Consider the following 23,693-nt stretch of genomic DNA (forward strand, 5'->3'; position numbering starts at 1 on the left):
GCCCAGGTTCGATGTTGTAGCCACGCGTACGTGTCCTTATTCGTAAGCATCAACTATACATGGTATAGCGACCGACATCTGGCGGGTACGAGCGTTCACTGTAAGGCGTGGGCGGTCGCCGTGCTTCAAAAAGCACAACGCTTCACGCGAGTGCGGGCTTTGATGCGTAGAGCGAGAAAACAACTTTGATGCGTAGAGCGACGACGTTTTTACTCCTGCTACTAACACGCCCGCACTCTGGGCCAGCAACGACGCCATGTCGTCGCTGGAGCCGGTCTTCCAGCAAGCTACGTACAACATCGCCATTATAATGCTGTGTCGTCCGCAGCTGACGGCCTGCCCTCGTATCGAACGAGAGAGCCAGCCGTCAATGCTCGTTATCTGCGCAGAGCGAGGTTGAAGGGAAAGCTGTTCTCTAGGCGCCGACTTTGTGCCTGCGCATTCGTTGCATTGTGTGAGTTTTTAGCGCACTAGCCCGCTAATCCCCGGGGTTCTGACTCTCTCTTTGTTGCGTGGTATTTAGCAGGCTCTTTTCTTTTGCGTTATCCTCAAGATCGATGGCTGAAGCAGCTGTAAAATCAAGTCGAATCGAATAACAAAGAAAAGTCGGCTCCCTTGGCACCCAGTTATAAATAAAATCGAAGGACTGCAAGAAGAAAGCAGCAAAGGACAGCTGTTTCACATCACCGATGAGTTTTCTTGTTACTGCATGGCAGCAAACAAACCATATTTATAGTCTACTGTAGCAGCCATTCTTTTCATTTGTGTGAGCTGTGCTGAGATATTTTATCGCTTCTTCAAAAGTGCAGAAGGCACGACCAATTTCAACGTCTTTCGAGGTGCTCTTATGTCAGTAAACAACGCGTGCAACAGCCGCTGCGGCGTAAAGGACGTAGCTCTGGCATTTTGTTCTCAAGGTACCGGATTTTCTCGCAGAAAATAAGAGAATCTGCATGCACAAAGGACATAAAAACATGCGGACTAAGGCGCACGAAAAACTACACCATGTTTACACCACGCTACCGCATGAAACAGTAAGTTTTCTTTAATTAACAACGCACTGCGCACGCGTGCCCATTTCTGCCCGCCCTTTCAAAGCCCAAACGCGTAAACAGTAATGCAGTCATAAGGACGGTAATGAGGGCTCGTAAAGATTCTTATTAGAAGGCATTCTGGTCTTGTATACATCGTGGTATAGAATATGCGAACTTCAAAGGGCCACTACGGAGCTATTGCCAGAGTCAATTACGATCATGAGGGCGTTCATAGATTGCACACGCGTTTTCAGTTCAATGTGTCATGTTAATGTTATCCGCCTATTTTTTTTACTTCTTTATTAACCCTTATTCTATTCTAATATTTTCACACTTCATTTACATCGTATTCTAAGTCACTTTGTACCTGTTTACCCGCTACAGTGTCTTCATGGCAATGGCGTTCTGTAGCCTAACATGAGGACAGGGGTTCTTTCTCAGGCTGGAGTAGCTGCATGACAGGCTGCAATAGCCGCCTGTCATGTAGACAAGCCTCTTGTAGACAAAACGCAGGAACGTGCTCGAACTTAAATGCAGAGCTTACTGTAAAACCCTAAGTGGTCACACCACTTAGGGTTTTACAGCACCAGCACCAGCGTGGTCGCAAATTGATATCAAGCCTTCCGCCGTGAAGTTCTTCATAATCCGACAAGCATTTTAGTTTTTCTGCATTTACGTATAGTCAAGCCTGCGATTTACTTACTTCCATGTGCCTTTGTGAGGTTATATAAACTGAAACCTGTCGTCAAAAACAAATATTTCAGTCAGTTTGGCAGCAAAAAAGTCATCTTTAAAGGAACGCGAAATTGCAAGTCAATGTTAATCGCTTCGAGGGCGTCGCGCAAATCTCGAAACTACATAAATTAGCCGAAAATTAGCAGAGAAACTTGTTGGAATTAATTGTGAATAGCAGGCTGAAAGCAAATACACTTACGACAAACTGTGTGCTCAATCTTGAAACAGGGACTCGGCTCCAAGCACTGAAGCTGTGTTTTTACAAATCCAGCCTTAAAGGGGTTCTGCAGCACTTTTTCGGCATGGTCAGAAAACGCTGCCGATCGGTAGTAGAGGCTCTTGCGAACACACTAGCCAAACGCCATAGCGCAGCACACGGCCTGGAATTTACAATTAATTCTCAGTCAGCAAGAAATCGCTCCCCCTTCTTTTTGCAAATGATGCCATATACCCAAATGACCGTGCCATATACCTAAATTCACGGCCATTGGCTGATTTGAGCATGGTGAGCTGCAGAGCTATCAGCGGCCGCCGCAGGAGGCCGTCACGAGCCCGCGAGCGCACTCGCGATCACACTGAAAGTAAGGCACGCGTTCGAAAGGAAAAAAAAAAAAAAGAAAGAGTGCTCAAGGTCATGACACGCGCGTGATGTAACTTCTTTCCCACGGGCCATTCCTCCCTGCTTAGCTTCCAGCGTGCTCGTCGGGATGAGAGAAGATAGAAATCAGTTATAGCGTGCGACAAATATCTGTAACTCCGCTCGTATTTGAGGAACTCTTAAAAATTTTTGCGGAAGTCGATTCGTGAAGCGATAAACTGTTTTAATGAAGCCATTCGACGGTTAGTTGGAAAAGTGATGCAGGGCTCCTTTAAGGTCCAATGAAAGGGACTGGAAAGAGACCAAATGTATTATGACTTGGGAATTCCTCTATTGTAAAAAAAATTCAAGGTTGCCTTTTTTCTTCAACATTAGAAACACTCTGCTTTGTTTGACTGGTTTTTACCTATAAACAACATCTGAAAGCGACTCATTCAAGCAAAGGACCTTTTGACTACGCGCGCAGCGTCAAGTTAGGCTAAGGACTGCCTGTACTGCACCCCAGCCGAGGAAGCAGGAATCCTTGCGAACAACTCACATTCGCCACCCAAGGAGATTGCCGCCTGTTTGCATGCAGAGCACAGCCCGGCCTAGCTTATCTTCGCGGTGATAAAGAGCAGCAAGAGAGCGGGACTCCGCAGAGATGATGAGGGCTGTTGTGATGCGGGCTCAGTCTCGGCGCTATCATCTTCGCTGGTGAAGTTGGAAGAGCGACGAATGTTCATTAGGATAATAGCCTCGGCAGGCGACGGCGTTTTAACAATGAGGCAACAATGGTAGCTCACCCAGAGGCGAACCGACATTAGGAAATTGGTCCTCTTAGCCACGCAAACCGCTTATCAAGCGCAGTGAATGGGAAATGCGCCAAGCGAGGAAACAAAAAACTTCCTAATGAGCACTTTAGGATTCCTGCTCACTTTGCACTTCTCTTCACAACGTGGCCCCTACGGCAGGGACGGAGAGGGAAGGGTTCGGGAAGGGGTATGTGGTGGTTGGGGGCAAATGGTGGCACAGTTACAGTGCTGCTCTATATGCTGCGCTGCTCTATATGCAACACACAAGGCCGAGGAGAAAGCTTACGCAGGGAATCTCTTTTGAGTTGCGATCTTTGACTGCTTGTTTTTATGTGCCATAAGAGACTTGCGAATAGGCGACACTTTGACGGCAAGAGACGTTGCTTGATGACCTTCCTTCTACGGTAACTTGTATTCGTCAAGTATGAGTCCGAAATAATGCACTGTTGACAATACCAGAAGACGATTTACTGTAACGGTCTTCTAGTGAACATTTACAAGTGTCAGTACGCCGTGTCGCTCATACCTACGCTGTGCGTGCCCGTAATGGATAGATGTTGCCATTTCTTTCGCGCATGAGCATATTTGTTCACAGCACGCATGCTCGCTCGAGTTCCTGTTATCTTTTAAGCTGATCTTTCTTTCTTTCTTTCTTTCTTTCTTTCTTTCTTTCTTTCTTTCTTTCTTTCTTTCTTTCTTTCTTTCTTTCTTTCTTTCTTTCTTTCTTTCTTTCTTTCTTTCTTTCTTTCTTTCTTTCTTTCTTTCTTTCGTTCTTTCTTTCTTTCTTTCTTTCGTTTATTTTCTTCTTTTCTTTCGTTTCTTCTTTCTTTCTATTGCATGGCGCAACCCACCCACCTAAATGTTTCCTTCCTCCATGCCGGGATTGGTTGGACCTTCATCCACGTGCTTAGCAGTGCAACAGTTCAGTTGCTAAAGGCAACAACGAAGGTCATGTGTTCATATCCAGGTAACAATAAAATGTGGAAGTTTAAAATGACAAGTCACCTCGATAAAAGATCGGATTGCCACATCTGAAACGGTTTACCGCCGACAACCCCACAATGGAAAGAGCCTCAATTACTGGAAAACGGCGCGTAAACCTTCAAGGGCCGCATTTCACGACACACGTCGGTGCCGGGTTTTTCGCGCTCAATGACGCCGCCGCCGCCGAAATCTCAAACTTCTCTTGAAGAGAAAGGTGAAGTGAATTAAGGTTCGGTTTGCCTACATTGTATATAAACAGGGGCTACTTACTAAGCTCAGTCCCAAGATTGCTACACGCGCCTTTAAAAAAAAAAAGAATGACCTGGCACGATCTTTCTTATCTCGGCTAAGTGAAGCGAAAGCAAGCTAATGTTTTACCTGATCCCCCAGGGCGTAACCTTCATTCGACGCTACGCCCATCTTATCGGATTTCGGGACAGCGTATTCGAGGCTTCATTACCGTCTTACATGCAAGGCGAGGAAGGTGGATGAAACGAAAACCAAAATTGCCAACGCCACGAAAGAGATAGCTCTGAAGAATTACCAGCGCAGTTACTGAACGTATCTGTGATCGCAATTCGACCGATTACGACACGTGCATGTGCGTAGAATAAAGCAGTACATGAAAGTACCCCCCTTCCAATGTCCGTATGCTTCACTGCATATCAACATGCTTGAACGAGTATGTACATTTCGTATGTCTCACCAATACAGCAGTTACATACTGCGGCAATCCTTAGTACAAGTAACTAATCGTCATACTGCATGCAAGACCACTGCCCCGTTTTCTTCGCTGTGTAATAAGTACTGCAATGGTTGTTATAATCCATTTGTAGAGCCCAACATTAAATAAAAAAGACACATACTCAAAATGATCGAATAAACAATATAAATAATGAAGACCTAAAAAATCTTGCAATAAGGCTCTTGTTTTTAGATCATGCACCTTACGAACCTGCTAAAGCACTTTGGGGTAAATATGCATGAAAATGATTATAAGCTTTATTCATACGGTTCCATCCTCTATCTTGTCACTTCATCTCATTCGTCTCTCTTTTTTATTGCAATAGCTATTTATAGACACCCTCTGCTGCCTTTTGCCGTCAGCGTCGCCGTCATCATGTCCCGTATATATATATATATATATATATATATATATATAAATAATTTAGAAATACTTTCCGACGCGCGGAATCGAACGGGCGACCTCTCGCTTCGCAGCGCGCGGCGTTAGACGGCTAGGCCACGAAGAGTACCGCCTTTCGGCATGCTAACGGCGAGCTATTTATATACATCATTTACTTGAGCGTGCTTTCTTGCTCACCAGCAAGATCGTGCGAAGTGCGCGAGGGGCACGCCTTAAAGGTCATCGCCCTGCTCGTAGCGTTGCGCACGCGCGCCTCCGTGCACTTCGCCCTACAGGCCGTGGTCACCTGCGTGCGCGTTTATCTCGTGGAGGGAGGAGGGGGGTGTTGTATGTCTTGTGCTTTCACCGCGATGTCCGCGCTAAAGTTACAGAGCGTACAAAGGTCACTTCGCTCGCTGCAGCGGCCGCGTTTGCGAAAGGAGCCCGCTGTTCAAACTGAAATAAGTAACAGCTGTGACACTTGATATTTCGCGCTCGCACTGTGTGGGTTCTTTTCGTTCGTCCTTTTGTCTTGAGCGACGCGCTGGAAATTTCGAAATGCTTTCTGTTCTTTGCGTTACATTCCAATTTGTTGCTATCGCATTCATTGCTTCGCCGTTGCGGCGAAACTGTGACTTTTTTTCTGTTGCTGGTGGAGAGGGCTAATCAACATTAGCCTCCTTTATCACTCCTTTATCAACTTGCTAAATGTTTTAGAAAACTTTACATGCCCAACCAGCACATACCATTCCGACATTGCTCAGTGGGCTTGAGACAAGACTTCGAGAGCCCTATAGCATCTCTTTAGACTTCAATTCGGCCCACAAGTAGAACACAAGAGCGCATCCTTTGCACGATAAAGACGCGGCGGCGGCGACTAGAAAGGGCGCGGTTAATTGGGAGACTCGTCGGTGCCGCCGCCGGCGCCACTTTCGTGGCCGATTTTCTCTGAGCCTAGATTGGCCGAATTCCCTCGCGAGACCCGGAAGTAGTCTCAGTCGCTGGCCGTAGCCGACGAGCAATTGGCGTGCTGGGTAGGAGTCCGGAGACAAAGGATCCTGGCATGAAAGAACTGCTGTGGTTGATATTTATTTACTATTTCAAGCTTGACCAAAGATATGGCATGCAACGCTTTGTCCTGATGAATCACAGACTTGGACGCTGGGGACATAATTGAAAAGGAACTCCTATGCTTCAGTCGTAGCCTATAAACTTGTCTCATAGATCGCGCAAGTTAGGTGAATGACTTCAATCTGATTTTCCATTTACTGCACACGTTGTATAATTGGGTAGGAAATCTGCATGCGCTACTCGGTAATTAACAAATGAACTACATGACTCCAAGCCGAGGACATAAGACGAAAAGTTGAGGACAAGAACACGGCATTGCGTTAGTTGTGATACTCCAGTCCACTTACTTCACGGGTGTTCTTGATCTTATAAAATTCTCTTAAGGTTATTATCTGGGTAGGCGATCTTTCTATAATGTGCGATGCTCCTTCTCCCTTATGCAAGCAAGACACGTCGATTATAGTTGAAAAGAAAACAAAGAAATGAGCGCTACAAGACAGAACTGTTTACAGAAGATCTTCGCTGGCTCTAACAAACACTCAAGCAATAACTGGGCGTTTATACATTTAAGTGTTACTTTTGAGCTGTACATGAAATAATATCGCGTTTAGCGATGCTTTCATTACATTCCTCATGTATTCAAACGAGCGGACTCTAAGACGTTCTTGTGTGTGTGCGTGCGCGCGCGCGCGCGCGCGCGCGCGTGTGTGTGTGTGTGTGTGTGTGTGTGTGTGTGTGTGTGTGTGTGTGTGTGTGTGTGTGTGTGTGTGTGTGTGTGTGTGTGTGTGTGTGTGTGTGTGTGTGTGTGTGTGTGCGGAGAGAAAGAGAAAGAGCCAGGCAGGGGCACGATCATACAGCTCCTTCCGCTGCCGTTTAGGTCTCCGTTGAAGCAAAAGGCAACCTGCGCCCCTGCGCTGCGAGCAATGATTTCTGCACTAATCGAATTATGGCTCTTCGACCGGGACTTCGATGTGCAGTAGGGCCCACAAAAAGCGTTAATTGCGAGATTCCCGATCTCGGTACTAGCAAAAGCGGGAAAAACCCTAACAGCGGTCAATTCAACCCTAACTGCACCGTTCAGATTCGGAGTGGTTCGACGTTGGATTGGCTGGAAGCCAACGTTGCATAATAAGGGGGGGGGGGTCACATAGAGGACCTCCAGTGACCTCTGCAACTTATAGATAGAGTTCTGCGCTTCTGGGGTTTAACTGTGAGGAAAATCAGAAGGTATCTCATGTTTAAATTGTGATCACAGCGCAAAGTAACACACGAGACAGAGAGCAACGAAGACGAGCGCTCACTTCCAAATAAAATTTTATTGCGAACAACAAGCAATTTATGAAAAAAAATACATACGATAAAAACCGCATATGATAAATGATCGACACCCCCTCAGAAACACGAAGCCAACATGATCAAGCACTCTAAAACACCAAGACGGTAACAGCCTGTCAAAAAGAAACCTAGCGCATGTGTGGGCGCAGGAAAGCAAGTTCCTTATCAGTCAAAGCTATCGAAGGCTTACTAACAGAGCCACCTTCAGCGATTGCTGCGGCCTCTATGATGAGTCTTGTATTCTTGTTGGGATGCCTTGCTAGTATAGCCGTCTTTTCAAAGAACGGAATACAGCCGCATTGTGCGCAATGCACACCTAGAAAGCCCTCTCTCCCTCTCCTCACTTTGTTGTTGTGTTCCGGCGTCGGATACTCAGGCATCTACCTGTCTGCCCTATGTAGGACAGACCCTATGTAGACGCTGTGATTGGATTGGATTGGAATAACTTTATTAACAAAGTCCGGAGGCGTGTGCCTTAGCACGCGGCGGGCCGCTCCCACGACGGGACAGTCAGGCCGAGACCTACCGCCGCATCGTGGGCCCTCTGGACAGCCCAAAGTTGTGACTGAATGTCCGGACTCCTCAGAGCGGAGCCCCACTTGCTGGCCGATGCTGTATCAGTGCCACGTACCGACGCTGTGATCACAATTTAAAAATGGAATACCAACTAGCCCGTACCCAGACCTTGCTTCGGTATTTCATGCCATCTCTCTTTTTTTAAAAATCTGGTGTTTAAAGGCAAGTATTTACTTACTTTTCCACGTTCAAATAATGTCAAACTTGGGCATACTCTTTCATGTTTTCAACGGTCGCGTGTTATAAGCATACACACTATGCGAACACATGAAAATGCCTCCATTACACTGAAAGTAAATTATTGAGGTGAATAATTTACAATAACGTCGGGTCAGCGGTAACACGATCGCACGGCGCACCTCACAGATCCTAGTAGTACACACAGGAAGACTTAGAAAGGCTCCTGTCAGTGATGGCAACACACTGCGTTGCTCAATATGAGCATTATACACTCTTTACACTTTCGTTTTTCTTTTTCTTTTTGCAGGCGCTAAAGTGGAAACATTGGTGTTTTCTGGATAAAGCCGAGTAGTCAAGAAAATTACCTGGGACAGTTTTGGTTTTTTTTTTTTTCAGCTTAGATCGAAGACAGAAAACCCTAGCCGTACGTGAGTTTAGTGAGGAAACAATGTGCAGACCTTGAGAACAACAAGTTGTTTGTGAAAACCTTGTAAATGGTCTATGTTGTATCATCTATTGGTCGGTTGACCCGGTTAAAATGAAATTGCTGCATTGCTGCGTGAGTCAATATATAATGTATTATCGAGAAACGACAAGTCGTAACGTATACCCTAAGGGCCAGACATTCCAAACATGTCACACGCAGTTCTTTCTTTTATGCCTGTGCTGTATGTTGCTCGTATTTCAGCGAACTTCTGCGCCTTCTTAATTTAGGGAGGACCTAAAGAGAGGACCTAACTTGCGGTACTTATCGAATAATTTTGCATGAAGGTTCATGCTCCCATTGACGTAGAGTTGTTTGTTTGTTTAAGAACCACTACCTTCTTTCTTGAGAGCTCTGATTAATTACTCACACTAGAGTCATGACTACGTGCGTGTGAAACATGATTAGTTAATGTGGTGCCTGGAAAGGTTGATAACATATCACCGACGAATGGTAGCACAGAGACAAGCCGCGGTTCAGTGCACTGGAAGTTGTGTTAATGTTACCAGCTACACCAACGCGGCAGGAAAGGCTGGGAAAAATTAACATATAAATGAAACGCGTCTCTAAACGACAAGGGTTTATCGTTGCGGAAAGATTCATGCAGTCGCGACTACCCTCGTAGTCACTAATTAGCACGTAAATGGCATGCGTGTAACTGCTGTAGTAAATTATCGCTGCAGAAAGGTCACGTAGATGAAGCTTCTGTAGCTCGAACGAAACAAACAAAGGGACTACGGGACCGGATTGCGCTACAGTAGCTTCATTAGGTATTAACCAAATAGCCTATAAACAAGTTATCAAGATATCTCATAGATTCGCAGACGCTCGCGCATACGCCAATGACAAGCACGACACGTTTTGCATATCTTAGCTGAGCCATAGCAGAAGGGACCATGATACTCTTAAACAGGTCCTAGTTAAATGCTGGCTATATCCAGGAAACTAGACGGAAAATGTCCGGTTTCCTGGTTATATATAGCACTTTAAGCGGGACCTGATTAAGAGTGTACCACGGGGCTTTCTGTGCTCTACTTCAGGAGACACGAAGGGTCGTACTATCAATGCATTGGTTGGTCTCTAATGTAAACTGTTGGAACAAAGCGGACTGCAGTGTAATGTTAGTAAACAAATATTTATCTTTCCTTTCACTGATACAGGACTGGCATTGCAGCGTCTCCTTGGGACGCTGCAACGTCCTTCTGGGAAGCTGCCCTGGGACGTTTCAGAAACGTTAAACCTGACGCTTTGCCAGCTAGAACAGCAAAGGAAGTCGCACATGCCTGACCGAATGAGAGAGACAGGTAGAGAAAGTAGAAGTGCTCCTACATGACGGCGCTGAGAGAGCCGTGAAAGGAAATGGAGAAATCATGACTTCTGAGAGCCCAGCGTCTCATTGCACGCGTACCGCAGAGAGGCACGGGATGCAGAGATTGGGCAATCAAATCTTTTTCTTTCTTTTTACGTCTCGGCTGGCAGTGACTCGTTATTTTACGGTTACTATAAAAGAGGGGGAGATTTGCGATCGAACCCTAACTGTAAAACCTGAGACGGGAGATGTAGAGATAAAAGAAAAGGGAATCTACTATGAAGAAATACGGGCGGCGGGAGAGGAGGGGTAAGAGGGTCGAGCGAACGTCTGTCTCTCGCAAGCAGAAGACGTTGTTTTGTCGTAAAACGTGCTTTCCTCCGTGGGGCCTCCTCCATACTACCCATCTCAAATGCGCATACCCTTTCCTGTAGGATATCTCACGGCGTACCGGAAAGGGAAGCACACTTTGGGTTCCAACGCACGCCTCCTGCCAGAGGCTTCCCGAAGGCCGTTAGCCCGGAGAAGGAGCGTTCACGGGGTCACGCTGAGGACTTTTTTTAATTTCTTTTTATTTCGTTCCTTTCCCGCTTTCTCGTCCCCTTGCCGACCCTCTCCCACTTTCCCGATCTTAACCATCATCTCTGCTCCCTACTTGCTCCCATCCGTTCCTCGTATAAACGCTCCCCATTCGTTCCCTATGCCCACGCTAGGCGATTCCCTTCCCTTCGTTTACCACTTTCAGCCCGATCGAGGAGCCTTTTGTCGAAAGTGGCTCGTTAAGATGGGAACCCACTCTAACGATGAGCCAATTAAAAGCGGCCCTCGAAGCTTCTCCTCCACACCATACCACTCTTCCGCAGACGTCCGCTGCACTCTGGCGTGCAACGGACCATTTTTGGCGCTTCTCGTCCACAGGGTCAAGGCAAAGCGAAAACGCGATGGAACTTATCGCTGAGAAGTGAACTGAACGCAAGTTACGAACGTAGCACTGAAGAAACATTTGGTGGCTATTTATTCCACCCCAAGACAGTTACTGTCCACGGCGCTTCCAACCTGCAGCAATTTCTTCCCATCAGTTCGTAAAATAAAGTGTATAATAAAGTGTATAACAGATGAACTCGCGAACGATTTGTCTTGAAACGGGGTCAATTTAATCTGTCAAGCGTAACGGGCCATCCTGGCGGAAATAATTTTGAACCTGTGCAATCAGATTCCACGGAAAGGAACTGTTTACCACAAGGGCTTTCGCGAGTGAGCATGAACCTTCTCTGGGAAAACTGTACCTTTATTTATCGACACACATCTATTCGATACAGAGCAATGAAATTACGCAAGCTTCTGACCAGCGTTAAGTGTCGATTTATCATCTCTTGCCGTGACCTGCCCCAATTCTGTCGTAAATCCTGAAGAAATAAGTTTTGAAGCACCTGGCCTCGAACAGCTCAACAAAAGGCATGCAACATTAATGGTAGCCATAATGTTAGTGAGCTTCGCAACTGTGTTAGCGCGCAACGTCTCATCGAGTATGCCACCTGACATTTCGTAACGTGTACTATCGCTAACTCCTGTATGCAAAAGTTTTAACGAAAATTTGTACTTTACAATTCTACACGTAGAGGAATTCTGAATAGAACACAATACAAGAAAAAAAATAGTGTATACTCCTATTAACGTTTACTTCGGTGGTTTAACCTTGCAGTTTCTTTATTTCAGTCAAAAATGACACATCACATGCGCTGGTGATTTCACGTAGTGACGGAGGGCGGAATGAAGGAATGGTCGAGAGTAATTTTGAGCGTAGCATACGAGCACAGGTTCAAACAGCCCACTCGCATTTACGTTAGGTTGGCAAGGACATAACGCTGTGATTTTAGCAGCATTTTGAAAAAAAATAACCTGTCTAGTTGAACGTTAAATAATGAAGTCTGAGGTTACTGCCCGGTTTGAAGTAATTAATACCCCACCGATGCTCGTGTTTTCTAATTGATACATTATTCACAAGCAACATCATGTCTGAGCCGGTAGGTTTTAGACGCTGCCTTTTAAAAGTACTAGTTTTCAGGAACATTTCCTGATAGTCTGTGTGGAATAAGAACAAATGGGATACAATTACTCCCAAGTTGATGTTACGTTTCGGGAATCTCTTGAAATAAGATAAGTTTGACGGAGTCAGACTTATCTCCGTCTGACTAGAAGGCAGTGAAAGAACCGAGAAATCAGCTTACATATTTGACTCTTGCCTGACTATCATTGTAACGCGGGAGACGAATTACAGCTCATGATTACTGAACTGGATACGGAAAGTAGAAGAGTAGGTCTGAAAATTAATATGCATAAAACTAAAGTAATGTGGAACAATCTTGGCAGAGAACAGCGCTTTGCGATAGGTGGCGAGACACTGGAAGTTGTAAAGGAGTACGTCCACTTAGGACAGGTAGTAACCGCGGAGCCGAACCATGAGAGTGAAATAACTAGAAGAATAAGGATGGGATGGGGCTCATTCGGCAAGCATTATCAAATCATGAATGGTAGTCTACCACTATCTCTCAAGAGGAAGGTATATAACGGCTGCATCTTACCGGTACTTACCTACGGATCAGAAACCTGGAGACTTACAAAGAGGGTTCAACATAAATTGAGGACGACGCAGCGAGCGATGGAAAGGAAAATGAAAGGTGTAACCTTAAGAGACAGGAAGAAAGCAGAGTTGGTCAGAGAACAAACGGGGGTTAAGGACATCATAGTTGAAATCAAGAAGAAGAAATGCATATGGGCCGGGCACGTAGCACGTCGGCAGGATAACCGGTGGTCATTAAGGGTAACTGACTGGATTCCAAGAGATGGCAAACGCGTGAGGGGGAGACAGAAAATTAGGTGGGTAGATGAGATTAAGAAGTTTGTAGGTATAACGTGGCAGCAGAAAGCACAGGACCGGGTTGCTTGGCGGAACATGGGAGAGGCCTTTGCCCTGCAGTGGGCGTAGACAGGCTGATGTTGATGATGATGATGACTATCATGGCTTAGGCAAGAGTAGGTGATGTCGCAACTGCTGAAAGATGCGCATACCATGAATAAAAAGAACAAACAGTTTTGAGAACATTTAAATAAATACACTTTAGTAGTGCTATGACATCCAAAACGACGTAAAATCGTAAAAAATACACACATATAAAAAACCATAAAAACAGAAAAGTATAACACATAACGAGCAAAAAATGCGTATCGCTTATATTACATTGACTTCGAAACGTCCTCCTAGCAAGCATATAAAACCTTTTTGAAGTTCGAAGTTCGTGGTCCGCTTATTTGCTCACCTTGCGTAATTAAAATTCGAAAACTAACTTATATATGAATTTATTGAGTTCCTTTATCCTGGAAGAAAATATTACTCTCTTCATTTAACATAATGTAATTGAGGAATAACTGCCACGCGCGCTGTTTTTCTGCCCTTTTTGTTCAGCCTAAATGGAACTTCCACAGTAGAATGCAAGACAATGACATTTGGACGGCGTTTTCAATAACGGTGAGCAGTATTTCGGTGCACCAGACCTTAGCGACAATAAAACTTGTAATATGGCACATTCGCTCTGTCGCTAGTTGAGATTTTCAGCGCTTATTGACAAAGAGGACGCAAAAGTAAAACACCAGGGCACTATATATATATATATATATATATATATATATATATATATATATATATATATATATATATATCTGCATACTCCGTCAAATAATAGTGCAGAGAATCAACCTTCTAGTGTCCCTGCTTGCCGTAACTGAAATCCTGCCATGTTCGACCTGGCAGATAATGCCACTCGGTATGAAACGTCGTTGTTGATCCTCTGCTGTCTGATTGGATTTTAAGTTGCCGAGGTTCATTTGGCATACCTTTGCTCTCTTTCTGTGAGGACGTTAGAGGAGACATAATTAGTTTATCGTGACGTCACGAAAGTTCACTTAGTGCTTTCTGTCGCAGAATTCAGGAATGTTCAATTTGGTGAAGTCCCAGAACCGTATTCGGCTCTTTATTTAGATAGGCGGCTGCCACGCTAATCAGCGTTGAATAAAATAGCAGCGCGGACCTGCCTTATTGCACAATGAGTTAGAAAGCGAACACCACCTTATTTTTTCTTTTCTAGGCGAAGCTCTATTTAAGCATATGCTGTCAAATGACATCGGCATTAAAGTGGACTAAAATAGGTTTTGTCTGGCGAGACAATAAAGCGTATTCACTGCACGTGGCGCCACTTTGCTATGCAATAAAATGAAAGCGCGCAGATTGCTGGAGTTTGGGATGCGACCCTGCAGTCGTGAATTGGTTTACTTCGAACGTACTCTGCCCTAACGCGTTTTTAGCGCTAAGGTATTTTTTAAGGTCTAATGCCAGTTGAAAAAGAAAACAAAAAGGCATTCTTTTTATTATTGCTCCTTCGCGAAGATTCGTTACTCTAGCAGCAAGGACCACTTTCCGCGAAATTCGCGATTATAAATTAAATCTGAGTGACATCTATGCAGAGTGGCGTGAAAATTCATTTTGTAAAGAAGAGCCATAAAACTTTATATTTCTTATGTTTATCAACTACAGCACATTCCCGAATAAGAGGAATTCGATTAGAGGCAATATTCTTTGAAAAGAAGCCAGCCATTCTTTCCAACACCTGTAGAATTTTCTAGACAGATTGCTTAACTTTTTTTTCTTTTTTTGCAACTAAGCACCTTTATAACTTGGAACGATTTTGGCAAAGTCAAGTTCATGTAAACAGTGGAAAGTGGCTTCGCGCCTTAACACAGGTGACAATATTATTGGATGCGTTTTGAGTGCATGCTAAAGCACCGGCATTTATCAAACTCCCTTCACTCATTTTGATGTCAGCTGCATCGTTTTTCATGGAAGGCGAGTATTGGTGGACTAGCCTAAGGCATCTTCGCAGACAAACGACCCTGCCAGTCTATTCAGCTTCTCGGATTTAGTCATTTCACTTTATTTTTAGGCGTTTTATTCAAAGTAAAGTGGAGCTGTTTATTTTTCTACGTTCTGCCAGAAGATTGATCATTCTGCTTGTACTATTTCTCAAATGGCTATTCTAGAGAAAATTTCGCACCTAAATTGAATATTTTTCTATACTGAATAAGAATTGAATTGTAACTAATAATCAAGGAGGGCTGGGGTAAAATGAGTTGGTGAAGTGAAACTCCGCAGAGACCGAGAAAGTCTTAACAGCGGATCAAAAGCATGGCTATCCTCTCCTTGTCTAACCAAGGTTAGGAAGGAAGGAAACAGAAAAAGGAGAAGGCAGGGAGGTTAACCAGAAACACTACCGGTTGGCTACCCTTCACTGGGGGATCGGGGAAGGGGAATAGAAAGACGGGAACTAGAGAGGAGAGAAGAGGAAAAAGAGAGAGAGAGAGAGAAGAGATGCAGTGAATTCACTGCAGCGTGCGGGATGGCAACAAGGTTAGACATGGAGTAAAGAACCGTGCACATTATATTTCAGTGTTGTAGGTAACGCATTAAAGGCAATTGATTACTTGTAATCAATTATGTTTTCTTTTAATTTTGTAATATATTTGATTACGTTTTTGAAACTGTGACGTTCTGGGTAATTCAATTACGTTTTCTTGTAACTGATTATTCGTAACCAATTACTCTTTTTTTCAAAATCAAGTTGTATCCAGACTTCTACGGCATTCTTATATCCAGACTTCTACGGCAGTTCTTATCCCGAAAAATATGCGACCGCTCTGCAAGGACTCCCCATCCTGTCAGTCAGCGGGTCCCTACAGAGCCTATCTTTTCACCCTTTCCTTGGCCTTACCTGCAAAGGCTTACCTGAGCGCCAGCAACAGCGAAGCGCGATGCCTCATAAAGGACATGGACACTGCGCAACTACCAGCTGGTGTGTAAGGGGCACCAGCTCGTCATGCCACCGCCCTTCCCTCCAGAGCATGCATTGAGAGAGTGTTCACTGTGACAGCTGACCTCTTAACGAGGAATCAGTGACGAAAACTTTGAAAAACAACTCCTGTTGAAAGTTAACGTGTAACGCTATGTCGCAGAAGCCACAGTAAGCCTCCCAGCCTTCACGCAAGACTACAGCCTACTCTCTACCATGCACTCCACCGTAGTTCGTAGCAGTTTGAGTAAACTTGCGTTATTGTGTTACGGCAATAGAATTTTGAGGTACAGTAACGCAAAAGTAATCGATTACATTTCTGTAATTGCTCACTTACTGTTCTGGGGCTTTAACTGACCATTCTAATCAATTACATTTTCAAGGAAGTAATTGTAATTGGTTACTTATTTTTTGTAACGTGTACAAGTATGTTATATCAGCTGACGGGGGATATGAATACTACACACATACACAATGTAAGAGTAATACAACACGCAAGTTAATGTTGATTAAAATTTGCTTAATATTTGTCATGTATCCGTCAGAATGATTCGCACATTAATGGGGGGCACTTGTGATCATTTGGCTTTGTTCGTTTGCTTGTTTGCTTTAACTTGCGAATGCGCATTGAATTCAAGGAATACTTAAAACAAGCTTGCTTAGTAATATTAAAATAAGGGTCCAATATTTCACGACTGCATTACTTTTGCTTATGTACCATAAAAGAGTGAAATGATACGAGAAGCACAAGACTACAATAAATGAAATTTCCGGAGCCCTCCACTACGGCGTCTCTCATAATCATATCTTGGTTTTGGGACGTAAAACCCCAGATATTATTATTAAGACTACAATAAATGGTGCAATGTTTACTTGTGCGAACATTTCAAGAACAAGTAAGTCTATATACCTGATAACAGAAATAAGAATAAGCATAAGAATAACAGTAATAAGTATAAGTATGAAATAAGAAATATGAATAAGAATAACAGAAATAAGAGACCGGATACTTCACAACATATAGCGCTCATAACGCGTTCATCCTTACTCTGTTCACGTGGAATTTTATCAGTTCAGAAGCTGGCCAAATATTTTCTCGGCATTCTTATCTACAAATATGTGAATGGAAAACTTCCCATTCCTTTACTAAACTCAAGTCAGTTTCCTCAGGCGTCATCTACTCGTTTTGCAAAGGCTAATAACTTCCTTTTACCCAAACCCAGGACTAATTATGGCAAGTTTACCATAAAATTTTCGTCTGTATCCTTGTGGAATTCTTTACCTTTGGAGATCGAAAATAGATCCCTCGAAATGTTTAAAAAAGGCTTGCGTTCGCACTTATTAAATTCATAGTGCTTAATATTATACAGAGTATGTTATAGCATTTTTATGTTATTTTGTGCTTATCTGCATATTTTGTATAACTTATAGTCCCTATCTCGTGCTTATCTACACATTTTGTATAACTTATATTCGCTATTTCGTACTTATCTGTATATTTTGTTTATCCTAATTTTTCTATCCTTACCACTGTTTACTATTGCGTTGTATCTCTGATTAATGATTTTATAGGAGGTCTCACTCACAGTCTTGCGACTTTGAGACCTCCTTCTGTATTTGTATATAACACATGCAATTTATCACTTGTATTTCAATTTCAAAATAAATAAAAATAAATAAATAAACCCGAGCGCTTTTATCACGTTTACGCATAAAACGCGTCGCGTGCTCGTTCAGTACAAGGCTTATAAGCGGACAGTAGTCCATATGTTAGTTTTCTAATTCTGAAGTAAGCCATCGTTATAAATTCATGTGATGCTCAATACGAAGTAATACGTACCTTGGGAAGTGTTCACGTAAATATTTGAATATTGTGCATTTGAGATGACACAAACTGTAAACGTTTAGTGAAGATACTCCGCTTTGCTTGCTTGCTTGCTTGCTTGCTTGTTCGTTCGCTCGTTCGTTCTTTTGTTTGTTTGTTAGCTTGTTTGTTTGTTTGTTTGTTTGTTCGTCTGTAGGTTTGTTTGTTTGTTTGTTTGTTTGTTAGCATGTTTATTTGTTTCTTTGTTTATGTCTTCATTAAAAAAATAAGAGCTCACAGACTAGAAGGTGAGGGAGTCACCACGGCCACTCTTATACCGTTGTTACACGAGCACGCTAACCTCAGTTACGACGAACCTCAGTTGCAGCAAACTGTAGTTGCATCTAGTTAGACGGAAAGCCTGACTGCAGTTATGCGCCTAACCGTGGTTGCCTCAAACTGAGGTTGACGACGTCAGTTAACGATGCTAACTAACAAAATGGCTGCACTCATGTCGGCGGTCCTAGGCAGCATGGTTTCAACGCAGGCTGAAACGTCCTCCCAAACGCGCGTCAACTGATCTGTGTCAACGCTAAAGTTGCTGATCCATGAAACAGTACAGTAAAACAAATCACGCACCACACACGGTTATACACGGTTACAGTGTACTAGTACACTCTAACACGGTAAACATATCAGGCAACGGATTGTCTTGGCTTTCGCAACGACCGTCAGGTGACTTCGCCCATAGTTGCGAGCACCAGCCTAAAACACGTGATGCAATAACCTCGGGGACTGCAGGTGTAAACAGGAAGTACTTATTTTAAAGGATATGCATTTTATTTGCCAGCATATTTATGAAGCGCTGCTAAATCTTCATATCTTTATTCGTGAAGCTGTGTCACGTGACCTGCTTCACAGCCGAAAACCATCGACAGCTTTTCCGGTGTAACAGGCGCCAAATGCAGTTGGCAGTAACTGTAGTTAGGTGCGGTTAACTGAAGTTCGTCGTAGCTGAGGTTAGCGTGCCCCAGTGACTAGGGTATTACACGTGCAGTAACGCGTTCGCATCCATTCTCTCGTCTCATCGCAGAGTACCCGGAGAGGAGCGCGCTTGTCGGCGGCTCGGCTTCACTACCATGCAACATCACGCCTCCAACGCTGGACGATGCCGTGGCGCTGGTTCTCTGGTATCGGGGAGACTCCGGCACGCCCATCTTCAGCCTGGACGCGCGCAACTCACCGCCGGACACTGAGCGCACGTTCGTGGACGACTCGCTCGGCTCGCGTGCCTACTTCAATCGGACGGGCTCCATGGCCACGCTGCAGCTGCAGCCTGTGCGGGACGTGGACGATGGCGAGTATCGGTGCCGAGTCGACTACAAGCGGTCCCGCACTCAGAACAGAATCGTCCGCCTCAATGTCATTGGTGAGCACTCCACCTGTCACGTTAACTGCTCCTTTTCTAATTTTCCTAACTATCATTTTTCTCATCTCAACTATCGTTTCCCCGTTATCACTCCCCAAGTATAGGGCAGCCAACCAGGCATGCGCTCGTTTGATTGCCCTACCTTTCTGCTTTGAATTATGTATCCATTTCTCTGGCAGAGCTGTAGTGCGGCAGTTGCGACAGGGGAGGGAGGAAATAAACGCGCACACATAACAGATGGCAGTCTTCAATGTGTGCAAATGAAGAGCATTAGCGTTTTTTCTATCTTTGTGTCCTTTTTATCCGTGCCTTTTTATGTGTGCTGGCTTAAGCTACGTCTTGTACTTTCATGCCCGCATGTCTTTTCAATATTCTGCATAACTTCAAGAAACAAGTTAACTACACTTCCAGAGCAATCAATTTATCGGCTAGTGATATGTTATGAATATGATCGACAATCGCTGCGTTGCGTTTGTGTAGCCCTAAATCGGAGAACGCCTTCAAAAATGTTGTCGACCTACTAAATTACAGCTTACGTGGCATAAACGAAGACAATCAATACTATAGATTACGTATACGTCATCTATAGTACTGATTTTCTCCTTTTACGCATGCGCCCATAGCGCCACATACAACAGCATAATTGCTAAAACATGTCAAGCGCCTTCGAGGCATCTTTTTTTGTGTGACTGTTCAGGTCGTAAGGTGAACCTTTATTTTAATGTAGTTAACTTTCTTCATCTAAGTCTGGAAACGAAGTGGGACCACGTGTAAACAATTGCGATTGCCTCAACTCACGTTCGCTTGCGTAATATTGTTAATTAGTGAGAAGTATGTACAACGTTAGTATTAGGAACTGATTTCAACATGTTGTTGCTATTTTTTGCAGTGCCTCCAGCGGAAGTCCTGATAACAAACAGGACGGGAGAGCCATTACGGAATCGGCCAATCATCGGGCCGTTCAACGAGGGCTCCTCTCTCACGCTTGTCTGCAAAGCACTCGGAGGTTAGTGATATCTCTCGTTTGTTGATACCTCAAAGTACAGTGCAAGCTTAACGTCGCTGTGTACACAGCCATTCTTCAAATTAACAACAGTGAAGGCCCGCGAAATCAATTACGGTGTTAAACATGAATGTTTGCATGCAGTTGCAAAACAGCGAAGACACGCACAAGAGAGATTTAAAAAAGTAATCAATTTACTCGCTAGTTCTGAGCCTCCATGTTTGCGGAAACGCCTCGAAAAAAGAATTTAATGGCGTCTGTCAATAGTGTTGTGTACGTAGCTTCACAATTAGTTTTTGTCTGCTTACAAAGCACCTGAAAACAAGAAAAGGGGTTTCCTAAAACAACGTACTCTTACCCCCAATATATGTCGATATGAATCTTCCCTGCTTATTATTATTATTACTCCTGCTGCAAACAGCAGCATGTTTTATCATTGTCGTGCATATCAGCTTATAACCAGACAATGTGTGTTCGCAGTAAGAAAAAACTGATACTGAAGTTTCAGGTCTATAATATAGTTTTAAACAATTGTATCAAAAGTCTGTATACTGCACATAATATGTATCTGAAGCGGGAAGTGGTGATTGATGTGTAGGCTGCTGCCCTGTAATTTGTCACCAATCTGTGAATAACACTTTTTGCAGAATCCTAGTACGTCTTGTAACGGTTTCCTAAGTTTGCCTATAAATTGTCCACATGAGATATCTGTACAAGCTCTGTTTATATAACTGCTATATTGGTTTCTGATAGGAAGTTGCGACTTTTTAAACGTGGGACTTCTTTCATTCCTTTTTTAATTTACCGATTCTCGAAAAATGTTTTCCCTTTCATGTCCTAAATGCAATTCTCCGTGCTGCATTCACAGCACTTTTGGTTTGAATTTTAAATGCAAGAGCTTTTATTCAAGGTACTGCGGGCTTTTTCTTGTAGAAACACTTTTGTTTGTTATGTGTAAAGCAAATCCTCACTTGGCCCAAACTTGTGCGTCCCCGTGAGTTTTAGGGGCGAAGCTCCTTAAGGCAGCACCCGTTCGTCCCTCGTAGTCGTCGTGATCGTAGTAGTGAGTAACAAGTCTTACGCTTTGACCTCCAAGGTGGTGCCGGTGGGAGATTTCTCCTGTGCGTTGTTGAACAATAAAAAATTCGCAGCGTGCGCGTTAACTAAAAGCCGAATTCTTCTGTCTCTCATTCCCCATTAGCAGCCATTGGCATGTTCCAGTAGGAAACGTTAGTAGAAGTAGAAGTGTAAGTGTTAGCTAAAAGCCGACTTCTTCTGTCTCTCATTGCCATTAGCAGCCATTGTTTACCTCCAAGGTAGCGCCTGGTGAGATTTCTCCTGTGCGTGATTAAACAATAAAAATTTTGTTCAAAACGCCGTTGATTGATGAAATAAACCAACGAAAGACGCCAGATGTTTTGTAAAAGCAGAACGAAAGAACGCCAGATGTTTTTCTTAAAGTGTAGTAGTAGTAGTTGTATTTAGCCACCTCGCCCGATCGTCAACGGGCGAGGTGGACCGGCAACGGCGCGAGGACCCTGCCGTACGAGAGTTAAATCACACTAAAAGACATACTTTGCGGGCGATACACTCTAGTGAGCTTTCAACTTTTCGTCTTAATGTACATGATAAAGAAATTATTTCTACGAAAAACGCAAGGCACACCTTGAGCAATATGTTTGGTTTTGGGACGCTAAATGGAACCATGAGGCGATGCGAAGCCGGAGCACTTGCACGATCGCGTTCCGTTGGCTTTCGTTGGGCATGCTACCGACCTCGCGTCGTGGAACGCGCGTCCTGTCTTCCCTCTAGCCTTGCCTTTAATTCGCACAGGGCGAGCGGGGAATGCGGTCGCTCTTGGCGCTCTTTCGCTCGGGAGCGGACTTCTTCCTTGCATTTCACCGATCACAAGTGATAATGAAGGGACCACGTAAACCAACAGTACAATAAAAGTTTGATGTTTAATATACACACGATGTTTCACACTCTTTATATTATGTACTGGGCGCATTTCACGGAAGAGTTTCACGGTTTACAGATGATTCCCTCCGTAGCTTCGCCCCACTCATCATCATTCACCCCGTGGATATGCTGTGATTTTTTTGTAAAGCGTGCACCACCTTTATTTTGGTGCTACTGCGGCAAAGCCGAACGTTGATACAGCATTCGATTACAAGCGTGTGCGCGCACGCACACGCACACACACACACACGTGCTCGTGCATATATATATATATATATATATATATATATATATATATATATATATATATATATATATATATATATATATATATATATATATATATATATATATATATATATATAACAAACAGCAATTGACCCCTAAAATAACAATAAAAATTGGGGGACCCTGAAGCTTCGCCTTTAAGAGTTGAACCCGATAGGGAAATCCGGCCCCTAGTGCGCACTTCAACCACTAAGTGCATTTGTGTATTGTTACACACACACGCACACAGACACACACACGCGCGCGCGCGCGCGAATGGTACGTTTTTTATCTAAAGGAAGTGTCGCATGGCCTCCAAGATATGCGCCGCGCGTCCGCCATCTCGGAGGCCATAAAGGGTTGAGACATATTTCTCACAATGCCTCACAGATGACAGCACATTACCTAGCGTTTGCTGTTTTCTTGATCAACGCCTCCTCTAGAAAACTGGCGTTGGCTTGAAATGTTTTCCGCTAGATGGACATAGTTGTCCATCTTTGGAGCTGTTTGAAAGTTCGTGTGGGTTTTTAGCGGCGATGGCTGCACTATCCCGGCCTTTTTCGACGTAGTTTGATGGCCTCGCCTATGCACCTACAAATCGCCGAATGGGCTCGTTTTCGTCGTGACACCTGCCGAACAAAATGCGTTAAGGAGACTCCTTCCACTACATGGCATTTATGTAGTGTTTTTTTCCGAAGCAGCTGCAAGTTACATGGTGGCTTTGTGGTAGGACACCTGCTTGCCACGCGAACGGCCCGGGTTCGATCCTCAGTGGAACCGAAGATTCTTGCTGTTTGTTTTATTTGCTTCTGTCTCAATTTTTCGTTCACGGACGATTTTTCGCTCACAACCAACGGTGCCGACGCCGACACCAGAATTTCTGCGACACGAGCTCTCCAACGCTATCGCATTAAAATTGCGTCCGCGAATGTATTGTAACAAACTATGGGTGCTTATACAGAAGGCCTGTTGTTAAAGCTTGAAAGAACATTTCGAAGGTGTCCATCCAGGCTTATCGGTCGCTAAAACAATCATTGCCAGGAGGCTAGCATTAAACTTCTCAACAATACTTTGTTAGTGATGATTTTTTTACCACCAGGCCTCA

The 23,693-nt window shown here is 44.0% G+C and overlaps 1 protein-coding gene across 4 annotated transcripts in view; it reads left to right on the plus strand.

Moving 5' to 3' along the window:
• The window catches only part of LOC119393565 (hemicentin-2), a 271,691-nt gene that overhangs the window by 136,441 nt on the left and 111,557 nt on the right, over window positions 1–23,693 (plus strand). For all 4 annotated transcript variants that reach the window (XM_049416281.1, XM_037660666.2, XM_037660668.2 and 1 more), the window contains 2 exons: window positions 19,021–19,356; window positions 20,246–20,362. In XM_049416281.1, the coding sequence (XP_049272238.1) occupies window positions 19,021–19,356; window positions 20,246–20,362 (453 nt within the window). The remainder of the gene's footprint in view (window positions 1–19,020; window positions 19,357–20,245; window positions 20,363–23,693) is intronic.

Source organism: Rhipicephalus sanguineus, chromosome 5 (assembly GCF_013339695.2).
Source record: "Rhipicephalus sanguineus isolate Rsan-2018 chromosome 5, BIME_Rsan_1.4, whole genome shotgun sequence".
Lineage (NCBI taxonomy): Eukaryota > Metazoa > Arthropoda > Arachnida > Ixodida > Ixodidae > Rhipicephalus > Rhipicephalus sanguineus.